The 25,183-nt window shown below is 48.4% G+C and overlaps 1 protein-coding gene across 3 annotated transcripts; it reads left to right on the plus strand.

Moving 5' to 3' along the window:
* Nucleotides 1-1,331: 1,331 nt before the first annotated feature.
* On the plus strand, nt 1,332-24,691 carry BSDC1 (BSD domain containing 1). 3 transcript variants are annotated; one of them, XM_037061554.1, is made up of 11 exons: nt 1,332-1,371; nt 1,634-1,694; nt 6,704-6,820; nt 8,412-8,579; nt 11,216-11,270; nt 13,198-13,313; nt 13,786-13,854; nt 14,022-14,100; nt 15,392-15,871; nt 22,117-22,220; nt 23,684-24,691. In XM_037061554.1, the coding sequence occupies exons 1-11, from the start codon at nt 1,361-1,363 to the stop codon at nt 23,714-23,716; spliced, it is 1,293 nt and encodes a 430-aa protein (XP_036917449.1). In that variant the 5' UTR covers nt 1,332-1,360; the 3' UTR covers nt 23,717-24,691. The 3 variants fall into 3 exon arrangements, with proteins under 3 accessions (XP_036917449.1, XP_036917450.1, XP_036917451.1); XM_037061555.1 differs by having other exon boundaries at nt 15,395-15,871; XM_037061556.1 differs by lacking the exon at nt 23,684-24,691 and adding an exon at nt 22,292-22,643 and having other exon boundaries at nt 15,395-15,871; nt 22,117-22,224.
* The last annotated feature ends 492 nt before the right edge of the window (nt 24,692-25,183 follow it).

Here is a 25,183-nt window from a genome sequence, read left to right on the forward strand (position 1 = left end):
TTCTCTTTCTTTCCGTAATTTAGCCACTCCAGCTTGCTCCACCTTAGTCCTGTGTTTGTCCTTACTCTCCTTACATGTATTCTTTTATTTGCTCAATAAATATTATCTCTTTTGTTCCCAGGACTGTTCTAGGTGCAAGGGGTAGACAGATAAACAAGACAAAGAAAAACTTGTGACTTCATGGAAGTCACATTTCTAGTCATAGGGAGGCAGACAATTTTTAAAAAATTTCAGAGGGTGTTTCAGAGGGTCATAAGTGATATGGAGAAAAATAAGCAAGGGAGAGGAATGGGAATGCTGGAGATTTGAGATTTTTTATTTTGTTTTTTTGAGAAATAGAGAGGGGAGAGAAAGGGAAATATTAATTTGCTGTTCCACTTATTTATGCATTCACTGGTTGATTCTTGCATGTGCACCTGGGATCCAACTCACAATCTTGGCATATCAGGACGTTGCCCCAATCAACTGAGCTCCCCAGCCCCCAGGCCAAGATACAGTTTTAAATAATGTGGTCAGGGTGGGTAAGAGATATCTGAGTGAAAATTCGAAAGGAGACAAGGGTCTGAAACACATAGATATCCGGGGTAAGGGCTTTGTGAGCAGAGGGAACAATATGTGGTCCCTTCCCCATTCTCTCTCTTCCCTGTAATACCCTCAATACCCCTCCTCCAGCCTGTCTCTACATTTCTCCTAAATACACAGTCTATTTATTGAGTAGGATCAAGAGTTGAGGTAATTGAATGTGTATCTCCCGTTATCTCCAGAGGTTGCAATTAAGTCACCTGAATTTTTCTCCACACAACCCCAAACCCTGGCCCAGAGGCCCTCACTCTGAGCTTTAGGAATTGTCCCGCAGAAACCCCAAGTAGCTGCTACGCAGCTGGTTTCATAAAGGGGGGCGGTCCTAACCCTGATCCATACGTTCGAGCTCCGGCCCGGCTCCCCGCAGCCAAGATCCCTCTCTCCCTCTCCCCCTCCCGCCAAGATCCCTCCCTCCCCTCAACTCCCAGTTTTCCACCGCCCACCCAAAGGGACGACAACGGTCCAAAGCGGCCACCGTAGGCGATGTTGGCTGATATCCACAAAGATTCGAGGTTGGTGGGGGCGGAGCTAATGCTGGAGGTGGGCCTTAAGGAAAAACTGAGGATTGGACCAAGCCTTCGGGGGCGGGGTTTAAGGGGGAAACAGAGAATGGGCCAAGCTCAAGGGGGCGGGACCTAATGATAAAGCGAGGAGAAGATTGGGCTGAGGACGGTGTCCGCGAGAGGATTGGGCCGAGTGCTTCGGGGCGGTGCTTGAGGGGGCGGTGCCGTGTCGTAAGTCAAAGGTCAGTAAATAGTGGTGATGTCATGCAGGCAAGATGGCGGAAGGGTGAGCCCGTCATCCAACTCTCGGGCGTTGGGGCCTGAATTTTCTCAGGGTTAGGGTGCTGGGCCAGGGTCCCCGTGGGGAACAGGAGGCCAGCGCGGCGGTGGACAGAGCTGAAAAGGCGGGGCGGAGTCACAGTGTGAGGGGGGTTGGGAAGCGGTCTGCCAAGACCGCTTGGGGCCACTTCTGACGGGGAAACTGAGACCCGATCGTTGCGCGGGCAAGAGTCGCACTGCAGGGGTGCCAAATCTGTCTTCTTCCACAGGGAGGACGTGGGATGGTGGCGGAGCTGGCTGCAGCAGAGCTATCAGGCAGTCAAGGAAAAGGTAAGCTGGACCGGCGCCGCCTCATTGCAACTTGGTCGCAGCGTCCCCGCCCGACCTGTGCCAGGCCTCAGGGATTAGAGCGACTCTGTCCCTACTTTTAGCCCCTTTCTGTCTGCGGAAGGACAGAGCCCCATTCAGGCCAGTGTGACACTATCCACAGTGAAATAAAGATTGTTTTAAAGGCCGGAGCGACTCTTTCGTAGGAATCTATAGGAACTAGGAACGAGCAATTTATTCCAGCTCGGGAAATTCCTAACTTTGTAGAAAAGAGAACATTTGATGTAGGCCTAGAAGATAAACAATTCTAGCAATAGAAACTTCCCCCTATAGTCACTTAAATATTAGCGTTTATGCCACAGCCAGCACTCTGACAGGTTCCACCGGTGTCCCCACCAAGGACACCGATGTTGGCCAAACGGATGTACTCATGGGCTTCACAAAGCTCCCAGTCTGGTGGGGAGACGGCAGTCCCTGTGGGATGAATGAGACTTGGCTCTGCCAGTGAGCAATGCCATTGTGTGTTTCTGTTTCATTCCATGCTTATCCGTCAAAACCGACCCAAATGGATTCTGGAAGAAAATCTGTTCTTCCAGAATGGTAGTTACTGTTTACCGCGAGCATTTGAGGCAAGTCCTGCTTCCACGCGGAATTCAGGAGGCTTCTGGCCTCAGTTAAATCATTTGGCTAATCTGGGGGCATTTTTGTTCTTCTGGCCTGTACACACCCCTCAGCTCCAGTCCAGCAGATCTGAGGATGCCCTGAGCGGTTTGTTTTAATGAGGACTAAGAAAGAGAATTTCATACTGAGGTTTAATAGAAGAGACCTCCTCCTGGCTTGCTTCCTGTTGATCAATCCACTGAGAGTCTGACATTCATTTAACAAGTCTGTTTGAAGGCCTCCTGTGTGTTTCCATTGAGGTTTGTTTACCATAACTCATGAAAAATAAGTAGTTGATTAACCTTTCATTGTTGTTCTTGGAGAATTCTCATTTGAAAGCAAAGGGAGAGGAAGTGAATGTTGTTTCTGCCTTTAACAATTCCCCATTTGTAAAGAAAAGGCTTAATTTCCCTTTCTTAGCTGCTTACTCTTAGAAGAACCCGTGCAAGTTATTTAACCTCTCTAGGTTTCCATTCATCATCTGTAAAATGGGAATACTAACACATACCTGGGAGGGTTTGTGTGAGGATTAAATGACAATATATGTAAAGCACTAAGAAATGCCTAGTACACAGCAAATTTGATAAAATAAATGGCCATTTTTATTAAATGCTCAGAGTGTTGGGGAAACTCTTAAATACCACCCATCCACTTCTCCTTCCGTTTTTTTCTTGGTTTTTCAGTGCTTTCCTGGCCTTGCTTCCCTCCTTCCTATCCTGGTTCCATTTGGACTTCTCAGTTCCCAGCATTTTCAATTTTCTTGTACACCACAGCTCTGAAATGGTGCTGTAATCTGCCTCTGCTCTTCCTACAGTGTGTGTGTGTGTGTGTGTGTGTGTGTGAGAGAGAGAGAGAGAGAGAGAGCGCGAGCGAGCGAGCACCCACACTTGCCCACAGACACTGGTCGGGGAAGTCACATTGCTCTTTGGCCCTACCATTGCTCGGGCCCCAACCTCATCTGGGCCCGAGCACCCCTAGTAAGCATCTTCAGACTTTATGTCCTCCCCTTGCCTTCAGAAATTTTCCCCAAACCTAACTCTTCCCTCGAGTTCCCTGTTCAACCACCTCCTCTTTTACTTCAAGGAGGTAACGTTAGCTCTGACATTTTAAAATTTGAGGTCAACAGCATGATCTCTCTGTAATTCCTCCCCATCCTTGAAGCCAGCATGTATCAACTTATCTATATACACACATGCAGCTTCACCTACCACTTGCCAAATCCACTGGGTGGTTTTCAGCCCTTATCTTCCGGCAGCTTTCTGCTGCATTTGACACTAGTGATCACTCCCTCATTCTTGAAACTCTACTCCCTTGGCCTTTGTGACATGATTCTCTCTCAGTTCTCCAAATACTTGCCCAGGCTTTCCTTTCCTGACAGTTCTCAGGAGTTTCTCTTCCTTGGCCTCTCAAAGGTGTGGTGTTCACAGTTGTCCTCAGTCCACTGCTCTGTTTATCAACTTTCCTGGGTGACCTCCATTCTTGTTAGGGTGACTCAGTCTTTTTCTCTGAGCTTGTGTTTGAGAATAGCTCCTTCTGGACAGCAGTTCCAGATACCCCACAGTCACTGCTGATTCTACATGACCAGAGTCACTGTCATCATCTCTCTCTAAAGCTGCTCCCCGTTCAGTGTCGTCTCTCTAGTCACCTAGTTTAACAGCCAGTGCCTCTTCCCTGATTCTGTCTTGGCCTCAGTCAAGACACCTATTTAATCACCAAATCCATCTCTTTCGCCTGGTATTTCTTGAACCAGTCTCATCCTCTTCATCCTTACCAGCACTGTCCTTATTCTTCTATTTTCTTTCCTGGACTATTGCAGCAGCCTCCGGACTGATCTTCTTCCCTCTTCTAATCTTGTCACCCTTGGACCACACCAGTCCCTGGAATGACCTATTAAAAATGCAAATCTCATCATGGCTGCCCTCTTTCAGACCTTTGGTGGCTCCTCATCACCCACAGGGCCGATCAGGTGCTCCATGGTTGCCCTTGGCAACCTCTCCCTCACTACTTCTGCTTTACCTTTTATATTCATTAGGACTAACTGCTTGTAGGCTTCAGTAAACTCATGCCCCACCATGCCCAGGCTTCTTAGCCCATTCTTTAGGGCACAGTCCAGGTCTTTCCAAGCTTCGCTTAATACTCTAGTCACTGGTCTTTCCTTGCTTGTCAGCACTGTTTTGTGAGCATTTTCCCCAATAGACTGTGACCTTCTTGAGGGCAAGCACTATGTTAATTCACATTTGTCCCTTTCAAGCTCACAGTCTAGTGAGGGAAACAACCATTCATCACATAAACATGCGGATGGTTATATAATTAAAGCTGCTTTGTTACATGTAAATTTAACAAGCAACATTTTTTTAGTGCTTATTCCATGCCTGACTCTTTGTCAGACACTGGGGAAGCATCAGTGAATAAAAAAAAACATGAGCTCGGCCCTGGCTGGTGTGGCTCAGTGAGTGGATTGAGTGCTGGCCTGTGAGCCAAAGGATCGCCAGTTCAATTCCCAGTCAGGGCACATGCCTGGGTTGCTGGCCAGGTCTCTAGTAGGGGGAGTGCGAGAGGGATTGATGTTTCTCTTCCTCTCTTTCTCCCTCCCTTCCCCTCTCTCTAAAAATAAATAAAATCTTTAAAAGGAAATGAGTTCTATGTTCATGGAACTCCCAGCTCTGCAGGAGGATAGACATGGAATGGGCAGTCATGAGTCTGAAGTATGAGAAATGTTCGGACAATGTGCAGGTCTCTTAGACCATGAAGCAGGGCAGCCACCCCAGACTGAGGTGGCATCGGGGAAGCTTCTCTGAGGAAGTGACATTTAAGCACAGATCTGAAAGAGGAACAGCAGTTGGCCAGGTGAGAGGGCCCACTCATTGTGTTTGTCTCTGCTTTGCTTTGAAGAGTTAGAACTGTGTGTCAAGGAGAGGAATAATATATTCAGAATTCCTGAGGTAGGGAAGATGCTAGAACTTTTGAGAAACTTGAGGAAGGCCAGGTAGAGCTCAGTGAGGGGCACAGCATTAGGCGTTGAAAGAGTGCCAGAGGCAAGATTACATGGGCCTTGCAAGTGAGTGTTAAGATTTATACTTGCTCATAGGATACTGTGTAACAGTCAAAAGAGTGTACATGGCCTGCTCTGACTTAGAAGGCTCCCACTGGTGTCAGGAAGAGAATTTAATAGAAGCACCTGATGCGTGCAACCTAGAAGGGGTCCAGGTTGGCCTGGACTAAGGTGGTGGCAGTGTGGATGGAGAGAGAATTCATGAATGACCCGTCTATCCCAATTAAGGAGTTCTGAGTCAGATATGGAGGCATAGTGCCCACCCTCAGAGTAGCTGTGGCTGATAGATGAGACTCTCTCACTCAGAGGCTTCCAATGCTGATGAAAACTAAGCAGACCCTTCCACAAAAGAAGCATCACCAGAATACTAAAACACATGCTAAAAAATTGCAGGAGGCTATCGAGGTGGCCCCCATGTATAAAACGAGAGGGCTTGCAGATGACTACAGAGCTAGTCCAGGAAGGCGTCCTGCATGGGTGAAGGAAAACAGACCAGGCAGCACTTAGACAAGAGCCGAGAGTCCGCTGTCTCAGGCTGGTTCTGCGTGCAGGACCAGAAGCAGATTGGTGTAACACAGGCAAATACCAGTTCTGCCTGAAGGAGCTCTATGCATGAATGGGACCAGGAAAGCCTGGGAGAGGATCCAGTCAAGTCTTTCTGTTAACACTTCCTTTGTCGAGTGTAAATATCAACATATTTTTTACTGGTATTAAAATAATACCAGTAATCATAAAAGCTTTCTAAACTATTGTTATTGGAACATGTTTATTAAATCTTTCAGACACATAATTTAGCATGCTGCCGCATTTCAACTAAATTTCCCTGTACCAAAAAATGTGAAAATAGAAACACTTTCCTTTGATTAAAAAAATCACAGATCTTTTCATGTTATTTGAAATAAACTTCATGTCTTGAAGCATATCAAAGTGATGCAACAAAATCTGTTTTCAGACTGTACATCCCCTTCCCGTCTGCTCTTAAGAACTGCTCATCTAGCCCCCCCCCCCTTCGTCTTCTAGGAGGTGCCGAGGACTGGACAAGAGTCAGCTCCTGGCTCAGTAGCTTGTAAGTGTCTAGGCTGGTACGCAGTTGCTGTTCCCAGAGCAGCAAGAAGTTCTTTGCTCTCTGTTGTCAGATACCCAGTTGTGGAATTGGGACAAGTGAGCATTGTTTCTGAGCCCAGGCCTCCTGTGTCACTTGAGTTTTCCATGCGTCTGTCTGCTACAAAGAAGCACAGGGAACAGCAACAAAGGGTGGTGGAGACAGCTGTCTCTGTCATCCTTCTCTGTCTTCCCACAGTCCTCTGAAGCCTTGGAGTTCATGAAGCGGGACCTGACAGAGTTCACCCAGGTGGTGCAGCATGACACGGCCTGCACCATTGCAGCCACGGCCAGCGTGGTCAAGGAGAAGCTGGCTGTGAGTACCCCTGTCTCCTCCAAGGGACTGCCCCTCACAGCCTGACCCGTCCTGGGACTATGGTGGGGGCTCCCAACCTTTCTCCAATTTTTTTATGTGATTGTTTTTCCCCATAGACTCTCATTTGAAAGAATTTTGTCTGTCAAGCAAACAAGCTACATATACGTATTAAATAACAATAAGCTTTCTCACTTTGTCCTAGCAAATGTTTTCTATTATCAAAGTCATTCATTATAGACAATTTAGAAAATACAGACAAATGAGAGAGAGAGAGAGAGAAAGAAAGAAAGAAAGAGAAAAAGAAATAAAAGAGAAGAAAAGGGAAGGAAGGAAGGGCAGGAAGGAAAGACAGGAAAGGCCTAGAGACGCCCTTGAGTCTGTCTCCCAGAGACAACTCCGGCCACTGTGTGGGGAGGGCACCCCCATTTACACTTTCTCCTTCACAATCGGAACCAACTCAGTACCATGTTTTGTAACCTACTTGTTTTGATTTGATCATTGCAGACCTCTTTCCGCAGCATCACAAATGGCACAGTATTCTGTTATGGGGTTTAACTAGTTCCTAGTTTCCTCTTTCATATCTTTCCCAGGGCCGTAAACAGGGCTACAGTGAACACTCTTTGCCCTTAACACTTTCTTTATAATAAAATCTTGGATGGGATCATAGGGTGAGTACAGTTTGGGGCCTTTTAATATCTATTGCAAAACTGTCCTCCAGAAGGGTGTGCCAATTTATTACTCAGAGATGTGCAGTAGAATCTTTTTGTGAGAAAGGAGTTTGATTCTGAAGTCAGTGTGACCATGAAAATTGTACAGTTAAAGATATCCTTGCAAGTCTCAAGTTTATGATGAAGTGCAGTGTACTGGTTTTATATGACAGCATTTTGTTTAGTATTGAGACACACTGCAGTGTCTTAATTTGGTCACCAGCTGAATCAATTTCCTTGTGACTAGAGGTCACATTATGAAAAACATGTTTTGGAGTTTTTTTTCCCAGGCTTGTTTGGTCAAATGTAGTAAAATACTAGCTATCTGCTACCCACAACTGCTGATGAGCATGAATGACGAATGGTAACTCTGTTGAATTGAGATAAGGAAATGTATTTATCTGCATTTTACAGATAAGGAAACAGATTCAAGGAAGGTGTAGGTCTCATAATTAACAAGCAGTAGAGCTGGGATTCATATTCAAGTTTGACTCCATAGCTAGTACCTTTCTCAGTCTTCTCACCTAAGAAGACTCATAGGTCTTCTTCCCCTCTGAATGTCCGTAGCGTGGCTTCTCTCCTGTCAGTTTTTGTTGAGTCTGGCTGGCCTTGAAATTTTGATGAAACAGCCAGTCACGTAGCTCTGCTCTGACCTACAGAGGCCTACTGCAGCCCTATTCTGCACCCTCATCTGGAGAATGGAAACCCTGGCTGTCTCTCTCTCCTTCTCCAGCCCCAGAAATGGGGTGAGAGGTCACAAGCACTCCCTGGTCCCAACATACACAGTACACTCTCCCCCTGATACTTCGCTCCTCCACACCCTGTGCCCCAGGGTGTAGCCTGCTTGTGGGCCGCTTGCTTCCTCTGCTGGCTTCTCTTTGCAGACTGAAGGCTCCTCGGGGGCGACGGAGAAAATGAAGAAGGGTCTGTCTGACTTCTTAGGGGTGATCTCCGACACCTTTGCTCCCTCACCAGACAAAACCATCGACTGTGATGTCATCACCCTGATGGGCACGCCCTCTGGCACAGCTGAGCCCTATGATGGCACCAAGGTACTCACTCACTCACTAGTTGCCTCCCTGTAGGTGCCTAACAACACTGGGCTGTAGCTTCCTGCGTCCTCACAGAAGCAATAATGTTCAGGCTACAAAGTAAATATACTTATATAACTAAATTGGAGAATACCGATAAGCCAGGATACCGGTAAGCTTATCGGTATTCTCCAATTTAGAAAGTAAGTATTTCTAAACCCATAATCCCATCACTCAAAAAAACTGCTAATCTTTTGTTAGTGCTTAGCCTTCCATTTCTTTTTGTTTACAAACATGGGTAAAGATAGTTTGGGTATTTTTCTAACATAAAAGGCACTTTATATGTGCAATTTTATAACCTTTTAAAATTTTTACAATAAATTTAGCACCTTTCCTAACCACCATTATTTTTAATGTCTTTAAACTCTTGCAAAGGAATCTAGCATAATTTATTTAGTCATTTCCCTAATGTTGCACATGTGGATTCCTCTCACCTTTCGACCATAATAAGGAGTCTTGTAGGGACATCTGCACAGGCATGATTTTTTCCACATTTGGGTTACTTAAAGGCTAATTTCCAACCCTGACTGGTGTAGCTCAGTGGGTTGAGCATCGCCCATGAAACAAAAGGTTGCTAGTTCAATTCCAGGTCAGGGCACAGGCCGGGGGCATGCAAGAGGCAACCAATCAATTTTTCTCTCCCTCTCTTTCTCCTTCCTTTTCCCTCTCTCTAAAAATAAATAAATAAATAGAATCTTTTCTTTTTTTAAAGACTGATTTCTGTTTCTAATAGGAATACATGCACAGGGGGCAGAGGGGAGAATGTCTGTATTTCTACTGCATTTTATTTTCTCAACCTTCTTGGATTTCATGGAACGTTTTCTCCTAAATTCACAGTGTGGTGTCATCACAGTTTGGCCTCCATTGTAGCATTTCGCCACATTGAATTTCCATTCCAAACCAACTGATTTTTCAGGTGTGCTTTTAGCATTAGCATTGGCACCACCACTTAGTGAACATTTGAGTGGAATTGTGAGTATGTTTAAATTACAGGATTTTGAACAGTGAATCACCAAAACCTGAAGTTCTGGTGCAGCCAGCCAGCCCATGCGTCGCGTAATAGGAGGAAGGAAGGTGGGGCTCTCTGTACCAGCTAAAGGTTGCCACATCTGCGGCCCCAATAGTAACACAGCTTACAGTTTCACTTGGCCGCTGGCTGTCAAATTAAGACATTCTTTAAAAACCTTTTTTTTACTGATTGATTTTAGAAGAGAGAGGCGTAGACTTGTTGCTTCACTTTTTTTTTTTTTTTTTAGATTTTATTTATTTATCTTTAGAAGGGAAGGGAAGGAGAGAGGGAGAGAAACATCAATGTATGGTTTCCTCTCATGAGTCCCCCCCTGGGAACTGGCCTGCAACCCAGGCATGTGCCCTGACTGGGAATCGAACCGTGATCCTCTGGTTCGCAGGCCTGTGTTCAATCCACTGAGCTACACCAGCCAGGGCGTTGCTCCACTTTTTTACGCGCTCACTGGTTGTTTCCCGCATGTGACCTGACCTGGGTGAGCCCAGAGCTGTGTCGGGACAGTGCTCCAGCCACCCGAGCAGCCTGGCCGGGGCGAAGAAATCCTAATGAGTGGTTTCAATTTGGGGAAGTTACATTATTTTAAAACCTGCCCATAATTTTGGACTTTATTGGTATTTTTATTAGCATTTTTTATATTTCACATAATTTTATACATATAATTTTGTAGCCTGTTTACACCGTATTTTCCTAGTTCCCAGGAGTGGAATATTGGGTGAAAGACCATTTCTCTCAGAACCCCAGTCTTGGACTCCTAGCCCAGCACCCCACTCCCTAGCCACACTGTTAACTGACAGGTGCCCTGTGAACGTGGTGGCCAGCAGGGGAGGGGCTGTGCTGGGGTTGATTGAGTACTGTGGCGGCAGGGGGGGCGGGGTACCTTCTTTGCCCAGCACCTCAGAATTTATGTTCTCTTTTCTTTTTTCTCTTCTCTTTTTCCCTCCTTCCTTCTCTCCCTCCGTTCCCTTCCTCCCTTCCCTCCCTTCCTCCCTCCCTTCCTTCCTTCCTTCCTTCCTTCCTTCCTTCCTTCCTTCCTTTTCTGCTTCAGTCAACAAAAGGGAAACTTTATTGAGGCCTCTGGGCCATGGGGTTCAGGCAGGACACCTCCTGTGGGCCCGAGGAGGTGGTGGAGGAGCCTTATTTAACCTTCTTGGGGCGCACGTTTGTTGGTGTGGCCACACTTCTTGCAGCAGTTGACAGTGGGGGTGCAGGTGAGCGTAACACTGTGGCAGATCTTGTCACAGTTGTATTCTGGGTGAACGGGTGGAGGAATGGCTCGATGATACCACCTCATAAATGAAGCACCAAGTGCAGGGTGGGCTCTTTCCAAAGAGTGTAGTCTCAGAGAGCGCGGCCATCCTCCAGCTGTTTGCCCACAAAAATCAGACACTGCTGGTCAAGTGGGGTGCCCTCCTTGTCTCAGATTTTAGCTTTGATTCTCAGTGTTGTCACTGGGCTCAACCTCGAGGGTGATGGTCCAGCCAGTCAGGGTCTTCACAAAGATGTGCATCTCTGTGTCTGCTGGGGAAGCTGCTCTGCTGCCTCATTGAAGAGTCTTCTCTGTTTCTTGTAGGCTCGTCTCTACAGCCTGCAGTCAGACCCGGCAACCTACTGCAATGAACCAGATGGTGAGAGGGTAGCGGTAAGGGGGTGGGCTTGCGGGGCAAGTAGCCCAAGGGCATCTGGGCTGTGCTCCATTTGTCTGGTAGCAGTGGCCAGGCTCCCGCTGTGTAAAGGGACCAGAGTGGGGCTAGTGCATACCTTAGATCTGGTGGGACGGGTTGGTGGTCTCTTTTCCTCTCGCAACCCAGGCTCTCTTCATCCCTGTCTGCAGAGACTTTGATCCCCTTCCTCACCCTCAGCTCAGGCCCCCGCCCAGCCCTGCCACCCTGTCTGTTTGCTAAGCCCCCATGATAGAGCAAGTCCCAGGTCAGAAATGAGTCAAACCTACAACCTGGTTCAGACCTCCAGGAACCTGCTCTTAGAAGAGGGAAACAGGCAACAGTGAACAAAGCAAAGATAATAGATTTGCAGTGACTGCTTCTGTGGAGCCAACGAGGGAGTGGGAACCCAGAGGGATGGCACCCAACGCACCTTGGCAGCCTGTGACGTGACACTTGAAGTGAAGTTTTAAGAGCAAATTAGCAGTAAACTTACTTTACCTTCAGAAGTGAGGGGTGGGTGTCCAAGCATAGCAGTAGAACACACGGAGGTCCAGGAAGAACAGGGTGGGCCCCGGCACCTGGGAAGGCTGGACTAACGGGCCGCGCGGGTGAGAGGCAGAGAGAGCCTCAAGGGCAGCGGGTCTGTGTGCTCTGGGGGTCGGGCTAAGCTGTTTGAATTTTTAATTTTGTCCCCAAAACAAAATTCTTTTTTTTTTTTTTTTTAAGATTTTATTTATTTATTTATTTATTTTTAGAGGGGAAGGAGAGAGGGAGAGAAACATCAATGTATGGTTGCCTTTTGTGCATCCCCTGCTGATAGTTAGCCTGCAAGGAACCGGTTTGCAACCCAGGCATGTGCCCTGACTGGGAATCGAACCGCGATCGTCTGGTTCGCAGGCCCGTGCTCAATCCACTGAGCTACGCCAGCCAGGGCCCAAAACAAAATTCTTAACTTTTTTTTTTGTCAGAAAGGCCTTTAAAAATCTGTTGAAAATGGCAATCCATGAAAATTTTGTAGAGAGAGTTCTCTACAAAATTGTTTATGCAAAATGGGATTCTTTGACCTTCGAAGCCTGTCTTTCGACCCTAGTTTTAAAAGCCTTCCTATAGAGAACTATTACAGGGCTTTGAGGCCTGGTATGATCAGATTTTACATTTTATGAAAGAACCCTGGACAGTGTTGTGAAGGATGAAATAGAGGCAGAGACAGAGGATAGGAAGACCAGTTAGGAGGCTTGGTGGCAGCCCTGACGTCAGAGGTAGGGCTAGAACCTGGGAAGCAGCAGGAGTGAAGAGGAGAGTGCGCCGTGATAGACACTGAGGAGGTGGAACCCAGAGTGACTGGATAGGGAGGTGTCTCGGAGGGTCCCCAAGTTTTCCAGTGGATCAGGGTGAGTTGGGCTGGGCAGGAAAGAAAAGGAGTTGGGTTTGCAGCACCTGTGCAAGTAGACATGTCCGGGGGACACTTGGACCCCTGGATCCGGAGGGCTTCAAGAGGAAAGCAGTGGCCCTCAGGGTCAGAAACTGGATTGGTCTCAAGAGAGGACAGAGAAGTTGCCATTGGATCTGGCAACGTGGGTGGCCTGAGAACAGCTGCTTCAGAGAAGAGATTCAGTGGCCAAGTGCAGTGGGGGCTAACAAGCGAGCAGGCATGGTAGAGAATGGAGTCTGCAGCCCCTCCTGGAGACCACCTGGGTGCTGCACCCTGGTATCAGTAAAGCCCGTCCACCCCTTCACCCTGCCTTCCCCCCAGCTTGGGCCAAATGGCTTTGAAAAAGACCTTAAGCTTTCTTTATTGTCCTCCATGTCCAGGTCTAGGTGTGTTTTCTGGAGGCCCAGTGTCCTTTCCCCACACTCAGGGAACTGACCATCAGTGTCTGTCCTTCTACAGGGCCCCCGGAATTGTTTGATGCCTGGCTTTCCCAGTTCTGCTTGGAGGAGAAGAAGGGGGAGATCTCAGAGCTCCTTGTAGGCAGCCCCTCCATCCGGGCCCTCTACACCAAGATGGTGAGGGCCCAACTGACAGGACCTCAGCCAGCTCCAGGCTTGAGGTGTAGGGATATGGCCGGGGGGGGGGGGCGGGCAGGTACTTCCAGAGTCATTTCAGAGTATATCTGGCTTGGGGAGCTGGCTTGGGGAGCGGGCAACCCTGTAGAGCCAAATGAGTCAAGCGTCTGTAGGGAGAAGCTGATCTGCCAGGTTTCTGGCCATCATGGTAAGCAATGGAAGGGCTGGCAAAGCTTGATGGAATTTCTTTCCTCCCTCCTGGGTCAAGCTAGGCCAGGAAAGTAGCCGGGGTTGGGTGTGGGGTAGAAGTGCTCTGATTAATCACTGCTCAGCCTCTTACTGTGTCTAAAATTCAGAGTGGCTAGGAGCTGGCTGATAAGGCTGGGTGGCTAGGAGCTGGCTGATAAGGCTGGGGATGCAGACCCCACACAAACACCTCAGAAGTCTCATCTTCGCTGTCCTGTCCTTCCAGGTGCCCGCAGCTGTTTCCCATTCGGAATTCTGGCATCGCTATTTCTATAAAGTTCATCAACTAGAGCAGGTATGCCGGCCTAGCCTGGGGAGGTATTCCACTGAGCCTTGGGGGAAGTGGGCTGGACTTTGTTGAGGGAAGAAGGGGACACAAGGGTCAGGAGTTCTGGGGTTAGGACTAGGGTGTGGGAAAAGGATGCTCTGACTGCTCCTGGCCATCTGCTCCCCGACATTCAGGAGCAGGCACGGAGGGATGCCCTGAAGCAGCGGGCGGAACAAAGCATCACTGAGGAGCCTGGGTGGGAGGAGGAAGAAGGTAAGAAATGATGGGCAGGTAATGGGTCCTGCCTATGGGGAACTCTCTGGGCCATGTGCTCTATGAAGCCTGGAGAGATGCCGCACCCCAGGGAAGAGGGAGGAATGAGTACAGTGTGTGCGTTTGCTGAGGACAGGCGGAGCTGATGAGACGTCCGCCAAGGCCAGGAGAATCCCAGGCTTCGGTATAAAAAGCACATGTGTCGGTTGCAGCAGATTCCCCTGCCAGCCATGGACCAGCTACTTCAGAGTTACCTGGGATGCTCAGTGACATTCCAGAGCCTCGTCCCTCGTAAGACTCTGTGGCTAAACTTGTTAATATTAATTGACTTGGGAACTGCTGGCTTAGGGAGGGAGCTGAACATCCTCTATGACAGCTCAGCTTAGGACAGTATATCGGGCCACCTGCAGGATATAATGCTGAGATGTTTAGTAAGTGCTTGTATCATACGCCCAGTCTGTACTAAGAGCTTTGTATGTAAGGTCATGACCACAACTCCATTATCCCTCTTTTACGAGTGAGGTGGGAGAGTTAAAGAACTTTAACCAAATGCCTTGCCCAAGATCACACACTTAGGATGTAACAGAGCCTGACCTGAACTCAAAACTACTAACGAAGAAAAGGTGGCCCTGACTGGGTGGCTCAATGGGTTGGGCATCATCCTGAAAACTAAAAGGTCCCAGATTTGATTCCCAGTCAGGGCACAGGCCTGGGTTGTGGGCCAGGTCCCTAGTTCTCAGTCAGTGTTTCTCTCCTTCCTTTCTCCTCTCTGTAAAAATAAGTAAATAAAATCTTTTAAAAAGAGAAAGTAAAGATAAATAGAAGTGACCGACAAGCCTTGGCTTTTTAATCTGCAATACCACTTTGGGCTGCATTTCTGGAGGCCGAGAGCCCACCAGATAGGAACGAGGCCTCAGATGTAGGAGAAAATTGGACACGCAGTATCTGCAGAAGAGCCTGGTGGAAAATGGTGAGGAAACTGGCGCCTTTATTTATTTATTTATTTATTTTAATCTTTTTTATTTTAGAGGGAGAGGAAGGGAGAGAGAAACATTGATTTGTTCCATTCATGTACTCATTGGTTGCTTCTTGTATGTGCCCTGACTGGGGATCAAACCTGCACCCTTGGCATATCAGGATGCTGCTATAACCAGCTGAGCTACCTGGCCAGGGCAGGTCTTGACCAAAGTAAACTTTGGAGGGAACCTGAGACCTGTCTTCAGAGAGCTCTGAGGTTGCCTTGCGCTAACCAGGCACATTGCCTGCTTTCCCTGCTTTTCTCTCTTGACCAAAGAACTTGTTGGCATTTCACCCACGTCTCCGAAAGAGGCAAAGTCTCCTGTGGCCAAAACGTCCACATCCCTTGAAGGAGAACCTGGCCCCCAGAACCCCTGTGAAGAGAGTCCGGTGATCCCAGGAGAGCCTCCAACAGAAGTGACCCCATCAGAGAGCAGCGAGAGTGTCTCCCTCGTGACACAGATTGCCAAACCTGCCACCACACCTGAGGCACAAGCGCTGCCCAAGGACCTGTCCCAAAAGCTTCTAGAGGCGTCTTTGGAGGAACAGAGCCTGGCTGTGGACATGGGCGAGACTGGACCCCCGCCCCCAGCCCAGTTCAAACCCCACACCCCTGTGGGCCGCCCCAGTGGCCCAGAGCCCAGGCCTCCAGGCAGAGTAGAAACCCTCAGGGAGGAGGTGCTCACAGACTTACGGGTGTTCGAGCTGAACTCGGACAGTGGGAAATCTACACCCTCCAACAACGGAAAGAAAGGTGAGTCAAGGCCAAAGCCCAGGGAGTGTGTGGGGCAGAGCAGGTGAGAATTGACACCTCGCAAGGCAGGCTTGTCTCCTTGTCCCTCGTCAGGATTCTAGGAGCAGATGTCCTTCTCTCGTGACACTGATGATGATGATGACAGCTTCTCTATATTATTTATTACCCTACCATCAATTCTGCGATGCACAGATTCTCAGGAGTAAGGATGCCTCTTAAAATTGTGATTTTAGGGTCAACAGTATAAGGTTTATGTCAGATCCTGTGCTAAAGTTTGTAACATGGCCTTTAATTTCTCACGTCTTACAGCTGAGGGAAGTCAGTATTACTGTCCTCATTTTACAAATAAAGAAAGTGAGGCTCAGAAATGATAAATAACTTGCTCAGATTCACGTGGCGAGAAGTGGCACGTCCAGATTCAGATCCAGGTCTCTCTGGCTTGAAGCCCACGCGCCCTCAACTGCCTACCACGCGGTGCTGCGTTCTCTCCTTTTGTGCAGTGTAACCTTGTCCTGGGGTGGGTATTCCTATGACACCGATTGATGTCAAGGATCTTCTTTCCTGGGTGACCTTAGGATTGAAGGTTTTAGACAGAAGGGAAGGAATGGAGAAAGAGGGAGAAAAACATCTCTTGGAGTCCTGGCTGGTGTAGCTCAGTGGATTGAGCGCAGGCCTGCGAACCAGAGGATCGTGGTTCGATTCCCAGTCAGGGCACATGCCTGGGTTGCAGGCCAGTTCCCTGCAGGCCAACTCCCAGCAGGGGATGCATGAAAGGCAACCATACATTGATGTTTCTCTCCCTCTCTCCTTCCCCTCTAAAGATAAATAAATAAATAGAATCTTTAAAAAAAAAAAGAAAAACATCGCTTGGTTGCCTCTTGCACATTCCCAGCTGGGGACCTGGCCTGCAACCCAGTCATGAGCCCCGAGAATATCACCAGTGACCTTTCAGTTCACAGGCCGACCTTCACCCACTGAGCCACACCAACTAGAGCTACTATTATGAAATATATAAATACAACTTACATGTTCAGTTTAAGAATAATAAAGTTAGCCCTGGTTGGTGTAGCTCAGTGGATTGAGCACAGGCCTGCAAACCAAAGGATCACGGTTCCATTCCCAGTCAGGGCACATGCCTGGGTTGCAGGCCTGGTCCCTAGGGGGGGCCATGTGAGAGGCAACCACACATTGACATTTCTCTTCCTCTCTCCTTCCCTTCCCTTTGAAAGATAAACAAATTTTTTTTAAAGAATAATAAAAAAAGTTAATACTCCTGAACTTGCTGTGAGCCAGCTTAAGAACTAAAGCTTTAGTTTCTTATCTGTATAATAGAATTTTGATCTGGACACTCTTTGACTTTATGCCAGGAGGAAACCTCTCTGACTCCGTGAATTAAAGGACAATTGTCACATCCAAAATGCCTCTTTAGAGCTAGCTGATTATCAGCAAGACCCCAGCACTTCTCACACATACGTGCATCCTGTTTTGCCAACACTCAGTACCAGTTAGCCACAAAGCTTGGCCAGCTGGTGAATGCTGGCCTGCTGGCACAATGAGGGACTGTTTTGCTACAGTGGGTGGGAAACAGGCCCCGCCCCACACCCCACTCTGCCATGCTCCCTGATGGAAACTGCAGGGCACCTAGTTTCCATCACAGTGCTTTCCTTCTGACTGTGGCTCAGTGAGGTCGTCCATTGAGCTCCTACCCAGTCTTTATGAGGCACAGAGGAGGGAGGGGCCAAGGCTGCAGTCATTATGATGAAGCTGAAACAGTATGGGACAGACGTGGAACTGGAGAAAGTCAAAGAAAGAAGGAACCTGTGGGTACAGTCGTCGGGTGTTTCCCCACAGAGACTTGCGTCATGTAGGAGAGTTTGGGGCAGGTGCCGGGGAGCAGTCCAGGCCGAGCGGGCCTACAAAGTCCGCAGAGCAGAGGGCATGGGGTCCTTGGCAAGGGTGGTGACCAAAGCCCACTTTTTTGTATTGTCTCCTAGGAGAGGGAGGCATAAGAAGGGTGGATGGATTGGCTCAGAAATAGAACTGAAGAACTTAAACTGAATTTAGAAGGTTGAACTTAGTGCCACAAAGCAGAGGGCATGCTGCTTATATGATATACACTTGTACTAAGAGCCTTGCATGTGGAGGCTCCAGGTTCAAATTCCAGCTTTGCATGTAAGACATACAACTTCAGAAAGCTTACTGATCTCCTAGCCTCCGTTTACTCCTCTATAAACTGGAAGTAATTGTTCCACGACAGGTCCTCGATCAGGGAAGAAATCTGAGTGGAGCTCTGCTTTGGAGAAATGATGATAAAAAGAGTTACTATTCCCTGAGCACTTTCTGTATAGCTCTGTACTAAGCACTTGATAGGCATAATCACTCAGTCTTCACAAAAGCCCTGTACAGTTTTCCCCATTTTTCACTGGTAAGAAACAGATCAATTACCTACCCAATAAGTATTTAGAAAAGTATGAAATAGTCCTTTAGGAGAGTAGATGGGTAGCTAGGTGATGGGCCAACAGGTAGTATGGGGTTGCTGATGGGTGGTAGTGAGGACCCGTTGGAGGCAGTGGTCCTGAGTTTTGAGACAGCGGTCAGCATTATTGCACACTTGTCCAGCCCATTCACCTGCTCAGGTGCAGGCACAGAGCAAGTGGGGAGTTGGACTTAACCAGGGGTCAAATTTAGCCAGGTGAAACCAGTGGAGGAAGTATGTGCGAGAAGTGATCAGAGTGACGGCCTATGGGATCTGAGCTGGAGAAGGTGGGGAATAACAGTGAAAGAGTTGGAGGGTTAAAGAAGTTGAGGTTCTACTTGGAATTGGAATAGAGAGCATAATCAGGAAAAATGAGTGGTGGGTAGAAGAGACCAGACAAAATGAGATGACGGGGAAGGTGCAGTGAAAGCTCTCAACCACTCTGTTCTGCTGTCTCTAATGCACTTGGGGATTCACAAAAGGAGAGGCTGGGGATTTGATGCAGAAGCCCCACCAGAGGTGGTGGTAGGTAGTGGGGGGAAGCCAGAGTCTTAGACTAGGGTAGGACAGTGGGGACGGAGAGGGCAAATCTTAAAAGGAAGAATGGAGACTTATAGACAGAGTGACTCCTTTCCTCCTTATGTGACATGAGGGAGGCTTGGTTTCTGGGGGGAGCAGAATCTCTTGGGGTCTAGCCGCAGGGATTTGCAGGTCCCAGGGCAATCCCTGCCGTTGCAGAGCTGCTTCCCACCTGAGGTTAGTTATCAAAAAACAGAAAGCTTCCAACATCAAGTCTAAAACTGTTGTTGCATAGATGAGTTTTCTGCCACGTGCACTGTATAATGGAGATTTTTTTTAAAAGATTTTATTTAGCCCTGGCTGGTGTAGCTCAGTGGATTGAGCGCGGGCCTGTGAACCAGACGATTGCGGTTCGATTCCCAGTCAGGGCACATGCCTGGGTTGCAGGCCAGTTCCCAGCAGGGGACTCACGAGGGGCAACCATACATTGATATTTCTCTCCTTCTCTCCTTCCCTTCCCCTCTAAAGATAAAGAAATAAAATCTTCAAAAAAAAGAAGCTCTCCAAAAAAACTTAAAAAAAAGATTTTATTTAGTTACTTTTGGAGAGAGGGGAAGGGAGGGAGAAAAACATCAATATGAGAGAGATACATCAATTGGTTGCCTCTCACACACCCCCAGTTGGGGACCTGGCCTACAATCTAGGCATGTGCCCTGACTGGGAAATGAACTAGCAACCTTCAGTTCACAGGCCGGTGCTCGATCCACTGAGCCACAGCAGCCAGGTCTGTGTAACAGAGATCTTAGTACTCTTTGTGTGTGTCAGGACAGGATGGTGGGACAGAGGCAGGTGGCTGAACCCAGGTGCATGTCTCTGCTAACTCAAAGCCTCCATTTCCTCATCTGTAAATTGGAACTGTAAATGCCCACCCTAGAGGGTGGGTGTGAAGTGCTCTTAAAGTTTAGCTGAAGAAGAGAATTCCAAGTCCCTAGTAGGTAACCCAAGGTTAGGGAAAGCTGTCAGGGCCACAGCCACACCTTTGAAGTGATGAATCACCCAGGAGTCTGGCTTTCACCCCACAGGAATCCTGTGCTGTCCCATAGTCAGGTGCATGGCCACCACAGCGTTCTGAAAGCGCAGGGAGACTGAGATGTGGAGTCAGAAGCACGGGGTCTTGGTTGCAGGTCTGCCTCTGACTAGCTGTGGGACCGTGCGCAACATCACTTAACTCTGAGAAGAGGCCTTTAGGAGACTCTATTTGTTGAGTCTCCACTATGTATATATGTTACAGGCACTTTACATTGATACCACTGATACTAACACTGTGATCTGTCAAGATGCAGGCTCTGATCTATGCAGAACCATCCAGGTACCTGCAGAGTTCTGGGACACCACCTAGATCTGCTCAGTCTGAATGAGAGGGTTGGAGAAGCAGGAGTCTGCATTTTTTTTATTAATACAGAGGAAGGAAGGGAGGGAGAAAGGGAGAGAAATGTCAATGTGTGGTTGTCTCTAGTGCCGATTGCTGGGTACCTGGTCCGCAACCCAGGCATGTACCCTGACTGGGAACCGGTAACCCCTTGCTTCACAGGCCTGTGCTCAATCCACTGAGCTACACCAGCCAGGGCTAGAGCATGCTTTTATAACAAGCTGGGTGGCTAGGAAGAGAGAACAGTGTGAGACCCCTTATGAGGAATATGGGGGTGGGGCTTAGACGTCTCAAAGCCTAGGCATCTGGTGAGGAGCAAGCTAGACAAGAAATAAGGAGATATTCATGGGTCATGGTTTGGGGGGAATCAGGGGCCTACGCTTTTTAAGGTGCTTTAAAAAAGGTGACAAAGTAATATAGGTTCCTTAGGGGAAAAAAACACCAAGAAAAATTACCCCATGACCTCATCACCTAGAAATAACTATTGTTAGTATTCTGTGTGTTATTGCTCACCTTTTCTGTGTGCGTGCTGCATCTGTGAGCGTATTTCTAAAATGGAATCTTACTGCATATACCTTTTTTTAATAGGGACTATTTTTGTAGTTTTCTTCTTAGTAATAACTTTCAGTGTACATTTTTAAAATGCTGCCTCTAAGAAGTCATAACCAAATATGAATTTTTAGAGTGGTAGTTATTAAACTTTAGCAGGCATCAGAATCACCTAGAACGGATACGTAAATTTTTCTGTGTTGGGCCAGATCACAAATATTTTAAGCTTTAGGCATACAGCCTGTGTCCCAGCTACCCAGCCACACTATTGTAGCCTCAGAGTAGCCCTAGGCAATGTGTACACAAATGGCCATAGCTGGGTGCCAAGTTTTTATTTCCAAAAATAGTGATAGGGTAGATTTGGTCCACGGACCATAGTTTGCCAGCCCCTAGTTTAGACAAAGGGTCCATGAATATTCCCTGATCACAGACTGTGTGCCAGTCCATTGGAGTATTAAAAAAATCTCGCCTGCCCTTGGGGAGCTCTCATTCCAGCTCCTGTGTTTTTAGACAGTGAACATATTACGTCTGATGATATAAGCTAGAAAGTGATAAAATGGGGAAAAAAGAAAGACCAGAGCAGAGTATAAGGGAGTAGGTTGCAATTTAAAAGGATGGTTAGGCCATACCTCGACTGTGAGATCTGAGCCAACGTAAAGGAAGTGAAGGAGTTGGCCTGTGGCTGAGGGTCCCAGGGACAGAGGACACCCCCTGCAGAGGCCCTGCAGAGGCCCTACGGTGGGAATGGGCCTGGTGTGTTTCCAGAGGAGCAAGTCAGTGTGGGTAGGATGTCGTCAGGAAAGAGGAAGAGATTCATTCTTTATTTTTTCCGGAAGACTTTTGTGGCTCCCAGGGAGTCTCTGAACCAGAGTGCTTCTTCACTAATTAACTTGCTTTGCCTGCCTCACTTAGTAGTAGAGTTTAGTACTATTTAAATGTGTATAAATGTCCTACATCCTAAATGAAAAAGTCGCATGATGTTCCATCATGTCACCACACCATTTATTTGCTCGGAATTCCCGTCAGTGGACTTGCAGGTGGCTTTTACATTTTCATCACTGCAGCAGCACTACCATGAACGTGCTCTTGGCTAAATCTTTGACTGAATCTAGGATTATTCCTTAGATTCCTTAAAGTGGGGAGTGAGCTAGACGACAGAAGGCAAAGTCCCTCGGTGTGTATTGGTCAAGTCCTTTAGAGGGTGCCATCACCCCAGCCACAGCCTCTTCGCATACCCCTTCCCGAGTTTGACACTGTGGGTTATGGTTCCAGGCTCGAGCACAGACATCAGCGAAGACTGGGAGAAGGACTTTGACTTGGACATGACTGAAGAGGAAGTGCAGATGGCACTTTCCAAAGTGGATGCCTCGGGTGAGGTGAGTGGGTCTGGTTGGCCACAGGGAAGCAAGCCCAGCAGGCCAAGGGTCTGAGGCCTCTCCCCACCAAGCCCCACTGTCCCCTCTGGGTGGACCCCTGTGCCTCTCCGAGGTGACAGGCTGCAGGAAAGAGAGCTGGGACCTCCTACTCTGGCCCTGAGCAGTTGTCATCGGCAGGCTCTGCTTTCTTTCAGCTTCAGGATGAATGAGTGGGAGAGTTCCTGACATTAGCTCTGTGTCACAGTCACCAAGGAACTATTAAAAAGTACAGATGCCAAAGGCTGCTCCAGATCTTCTCACTCAAGGCCCCAGTGTGGGGCCCGAGCAGGTTTCTCGCCTTGCAGACCAAAGACAATGCGAGCAAAGGCTGATCCCTTAACTGGAACCTCTATTTCTTCATCTAAAACATGGAATGAATGATTATGAGCTGTGACAGACAGTGCAGGTAGACGTGTTAGGCATAGTCCCTGGGACATGGGAGCACCAGTAGATGTTACCAAATCCACCACGGGACCCAGACCAGGTGTAAGCTCAGAGGCCTGGTACTCACTGTTCACTACTTCTCAAAGTCAAGACTTCTCAAAGTCTCATTTAGAAGGAATGGGTCCTTCTAAGTGAGAGGCTGGGAGAAAAGCTCTTGTAGCTGATGGGCGGCAGGACTGACCCCCAGCCCAGACATATCCTTCAAGGCACTGTTACTTCCGCTGTCACACCAGAACCACGTGATTTCTTCCATCATGTAGCCCATGAGCCTGCTGAAGAGGCGAACAGATTAGAGGCACAGAAAAGGCCTGGTTTTTCGTGCCGGGAGTGATGTGTGCAAGAGCGTTTTGTACCGTGATCTCGCTGTCCCCAGGGCAGAGAAGGCCAAGCTACCCTGTCATGCCCCGGGGGTGTCATGGCTCTCCTGTCTTTGCAGCCCTCTTTTAAAACTTGACATACAGTGTCCCTGAGCAGTTATTCTATAACCCGTCGTAGGGATCAGCTGACAGCAGGCCAAGAGAAGGTTGCCTGGGAAGACTTCAGCTGGGGACTAGGCGCCGGAGCCCCTAGTGAAGACCCTGTGGGCACCTGTAGCCCAGGCCGCCACTCTCCAGTTCTCTGCCTCTCTGAGCCATCTTCTTAATCTGCTCAGCAGGGGACAAGTTTTACTTAAGGAGCTGACTGACTTGGTTCCTGTGGGTAGGGCATCCCCTTGTAGAGTCCAGCGTTGGTGGGTGGAAGCATTTCCTTTGGTTCTGAAATGATCACAGCAGCAGATCAACCCTTTAGGCAGAGGACAACTCTGCTCCCTAGACACGTTCCTTAAGACTGTGGTTCCCTCTCACGGGCACTGTATGGGCCAGGGCAGTAGGGTGGGGGAGGGCTCTCTGGAAGTGAGGCTGCAGGGGGAGCTTGAGCCTGGCTTGATGTAGAGGAGTAAATTTGTTTTTGTGCTCTCCATTGTCCCCTCCCATTTGCAGCTGGAAGATGTAGAGTGGGAGGACTGGGAATGAGGGAGCCAGGGCGAGCAGCTCCCTCTCCACGGCATCTCCCATTTCCCGCGGTCGTCTCAGCCCAGCCCTGGAAGACACTGATCAAGAATGTCCCCCAAACAGCTCTGTGAGCTAGAGCTCTAGGCACAGATTCTGGGCTGCTCTTTGCTGGCCCTGTGGGTCTCTGCTCACAGCTGGGAAGGGGCTCACTAAATCCAAACCAAGAACTCTGACTTGTGCCAACCACGGGATGACCTAAGGGGGAGGAAACCTGCCCCCTCACCAGAAGAGCCTGCATTTCTCTGCTGAATACCCACTGTTCTTGGGGACTCGTGCTGGAAAGTCCCAAGGGATAGCTCCATCGCTTGTGCCTGTGTGGACAGGAGCTAAACCACCAGTCTCTTGGAGGAAGCCAAGTCAACACACTGTCCAGCCATAAGCAGGGAAGGAAGGCCATGCCACCTGCCTTTGGCTAGACAGGCGTGGCAAACACATTCTGGTCCCTATTCCAGTGGGTAAGAGACATTTGACTCTGGGAAATTGTCCTCTCTTGGGAACCTCCCATTCCCAGGCATTTTCCATTTCTGGAAAGGTTCCTTGTGGTTCAGAATCTAGAGACCAAACCCTGAGTTCCTACCTTTTTGCATCCAGTCCAGGCTGGTTTGTCCCCAACGCCTTTCCCAGGGCTTATTCATGTCAGATGCACCCAAGTCCTTAGCCCACCTGTGCCACCTGCAAGACTCTGCTCTTGCTTCTCCTCCCCTCCCCAAGAAGGGAGGGGCCACTTCAGGCCCTTCTGTGCGTTGCCTGGCTGGGTAACTTGTCCAGCCAACTGCCCAACTTGGTTCACCTGGATTTTAGGACACAGCCCGCTCCAAGTGGTGCAGGGCAGTGATCAAAGCTGAATACTTACATCCCTGGTAAGCGCAATTTCTCTGCCTCAACCCTTCTGCTTCTTGAAGGGATATCCTGGGGGTGAATTCTTGGGACTCACCAGGCTTCTGAAAAAGCTCTTCCTCCTGAAGGCAGATCCCGTCTTGATGGCTATTACCCTCCACTCTGGTAAAGGGACACCTCTCTGGGGGGGGGGGGAGGGGGTGGTGGCTGCNGGGGGGGGGGGGGGTGAGGGGCTGCAGGAGTCCCTGGAGCCCCTGGTGCTTCACGATGCTGCTCTGGTGATTCTTGTACATAGTGTGGTGTGTTCGCCAGTGACTTAGGGGGATTGAAGCGGGGCTGCTGAGAGAGAGGTGATCACTCCCACTCCAGGCCCTCAGTGAGGGGTGGGTTGAAGAGAATGCTGAGTCTTTTTGATGGGATGGGGTTTTTCTCTCTTTGTAATTTCTTCAGTTTAGTTAAATTTTTGGTTGTTTGTGCAATATTATATATTTTAAATTATAATGCATCTCCCCAGAGTATTTTGTAGCCAGGAAAAGAAAAAAGGAAAAAAAAAAAGATTCTAACAGCTGTTAGTTTTGTAATTAAAAAGAA

Source organism: Sturnira hondurensis, unplaced genomic scaffold (assembly GCF_014824575.4).
Source record: "Sturnira hondurensis isolate 20B ecotype Veracruz unplaced genomic scaffold, ASM1482457v3 Scaffold0013381, whole genome shotgun sequence".
NCBI classification, from domain to species: Eukaryota; Metazoa; Chordata; class Mammalia; order Chiroptera; family Phyllostomidae; genus Sturnira; species Sturnira hondurensis.

Excerpts from the sequence above, each read along its gene's own strand:
- BSDC1 (XM_037061556.1), top strand. Across the intron at positions 15,872-22,116 it reads CTCCAACAACGGAAAGAAAG|GCTCGAGCACAGACATCAGC; the intron begins GTGAGTCAAGGC and ends TTATGGTTCCAG. Across the intron at positions 22,225-22,291 it reads GGATGCCTCGGGTGAGGTGA|CCCCACTGTCCCCTCTGGGT; the intron begins GTGGGTCTGGTT and ends CTCCCCACCAAG.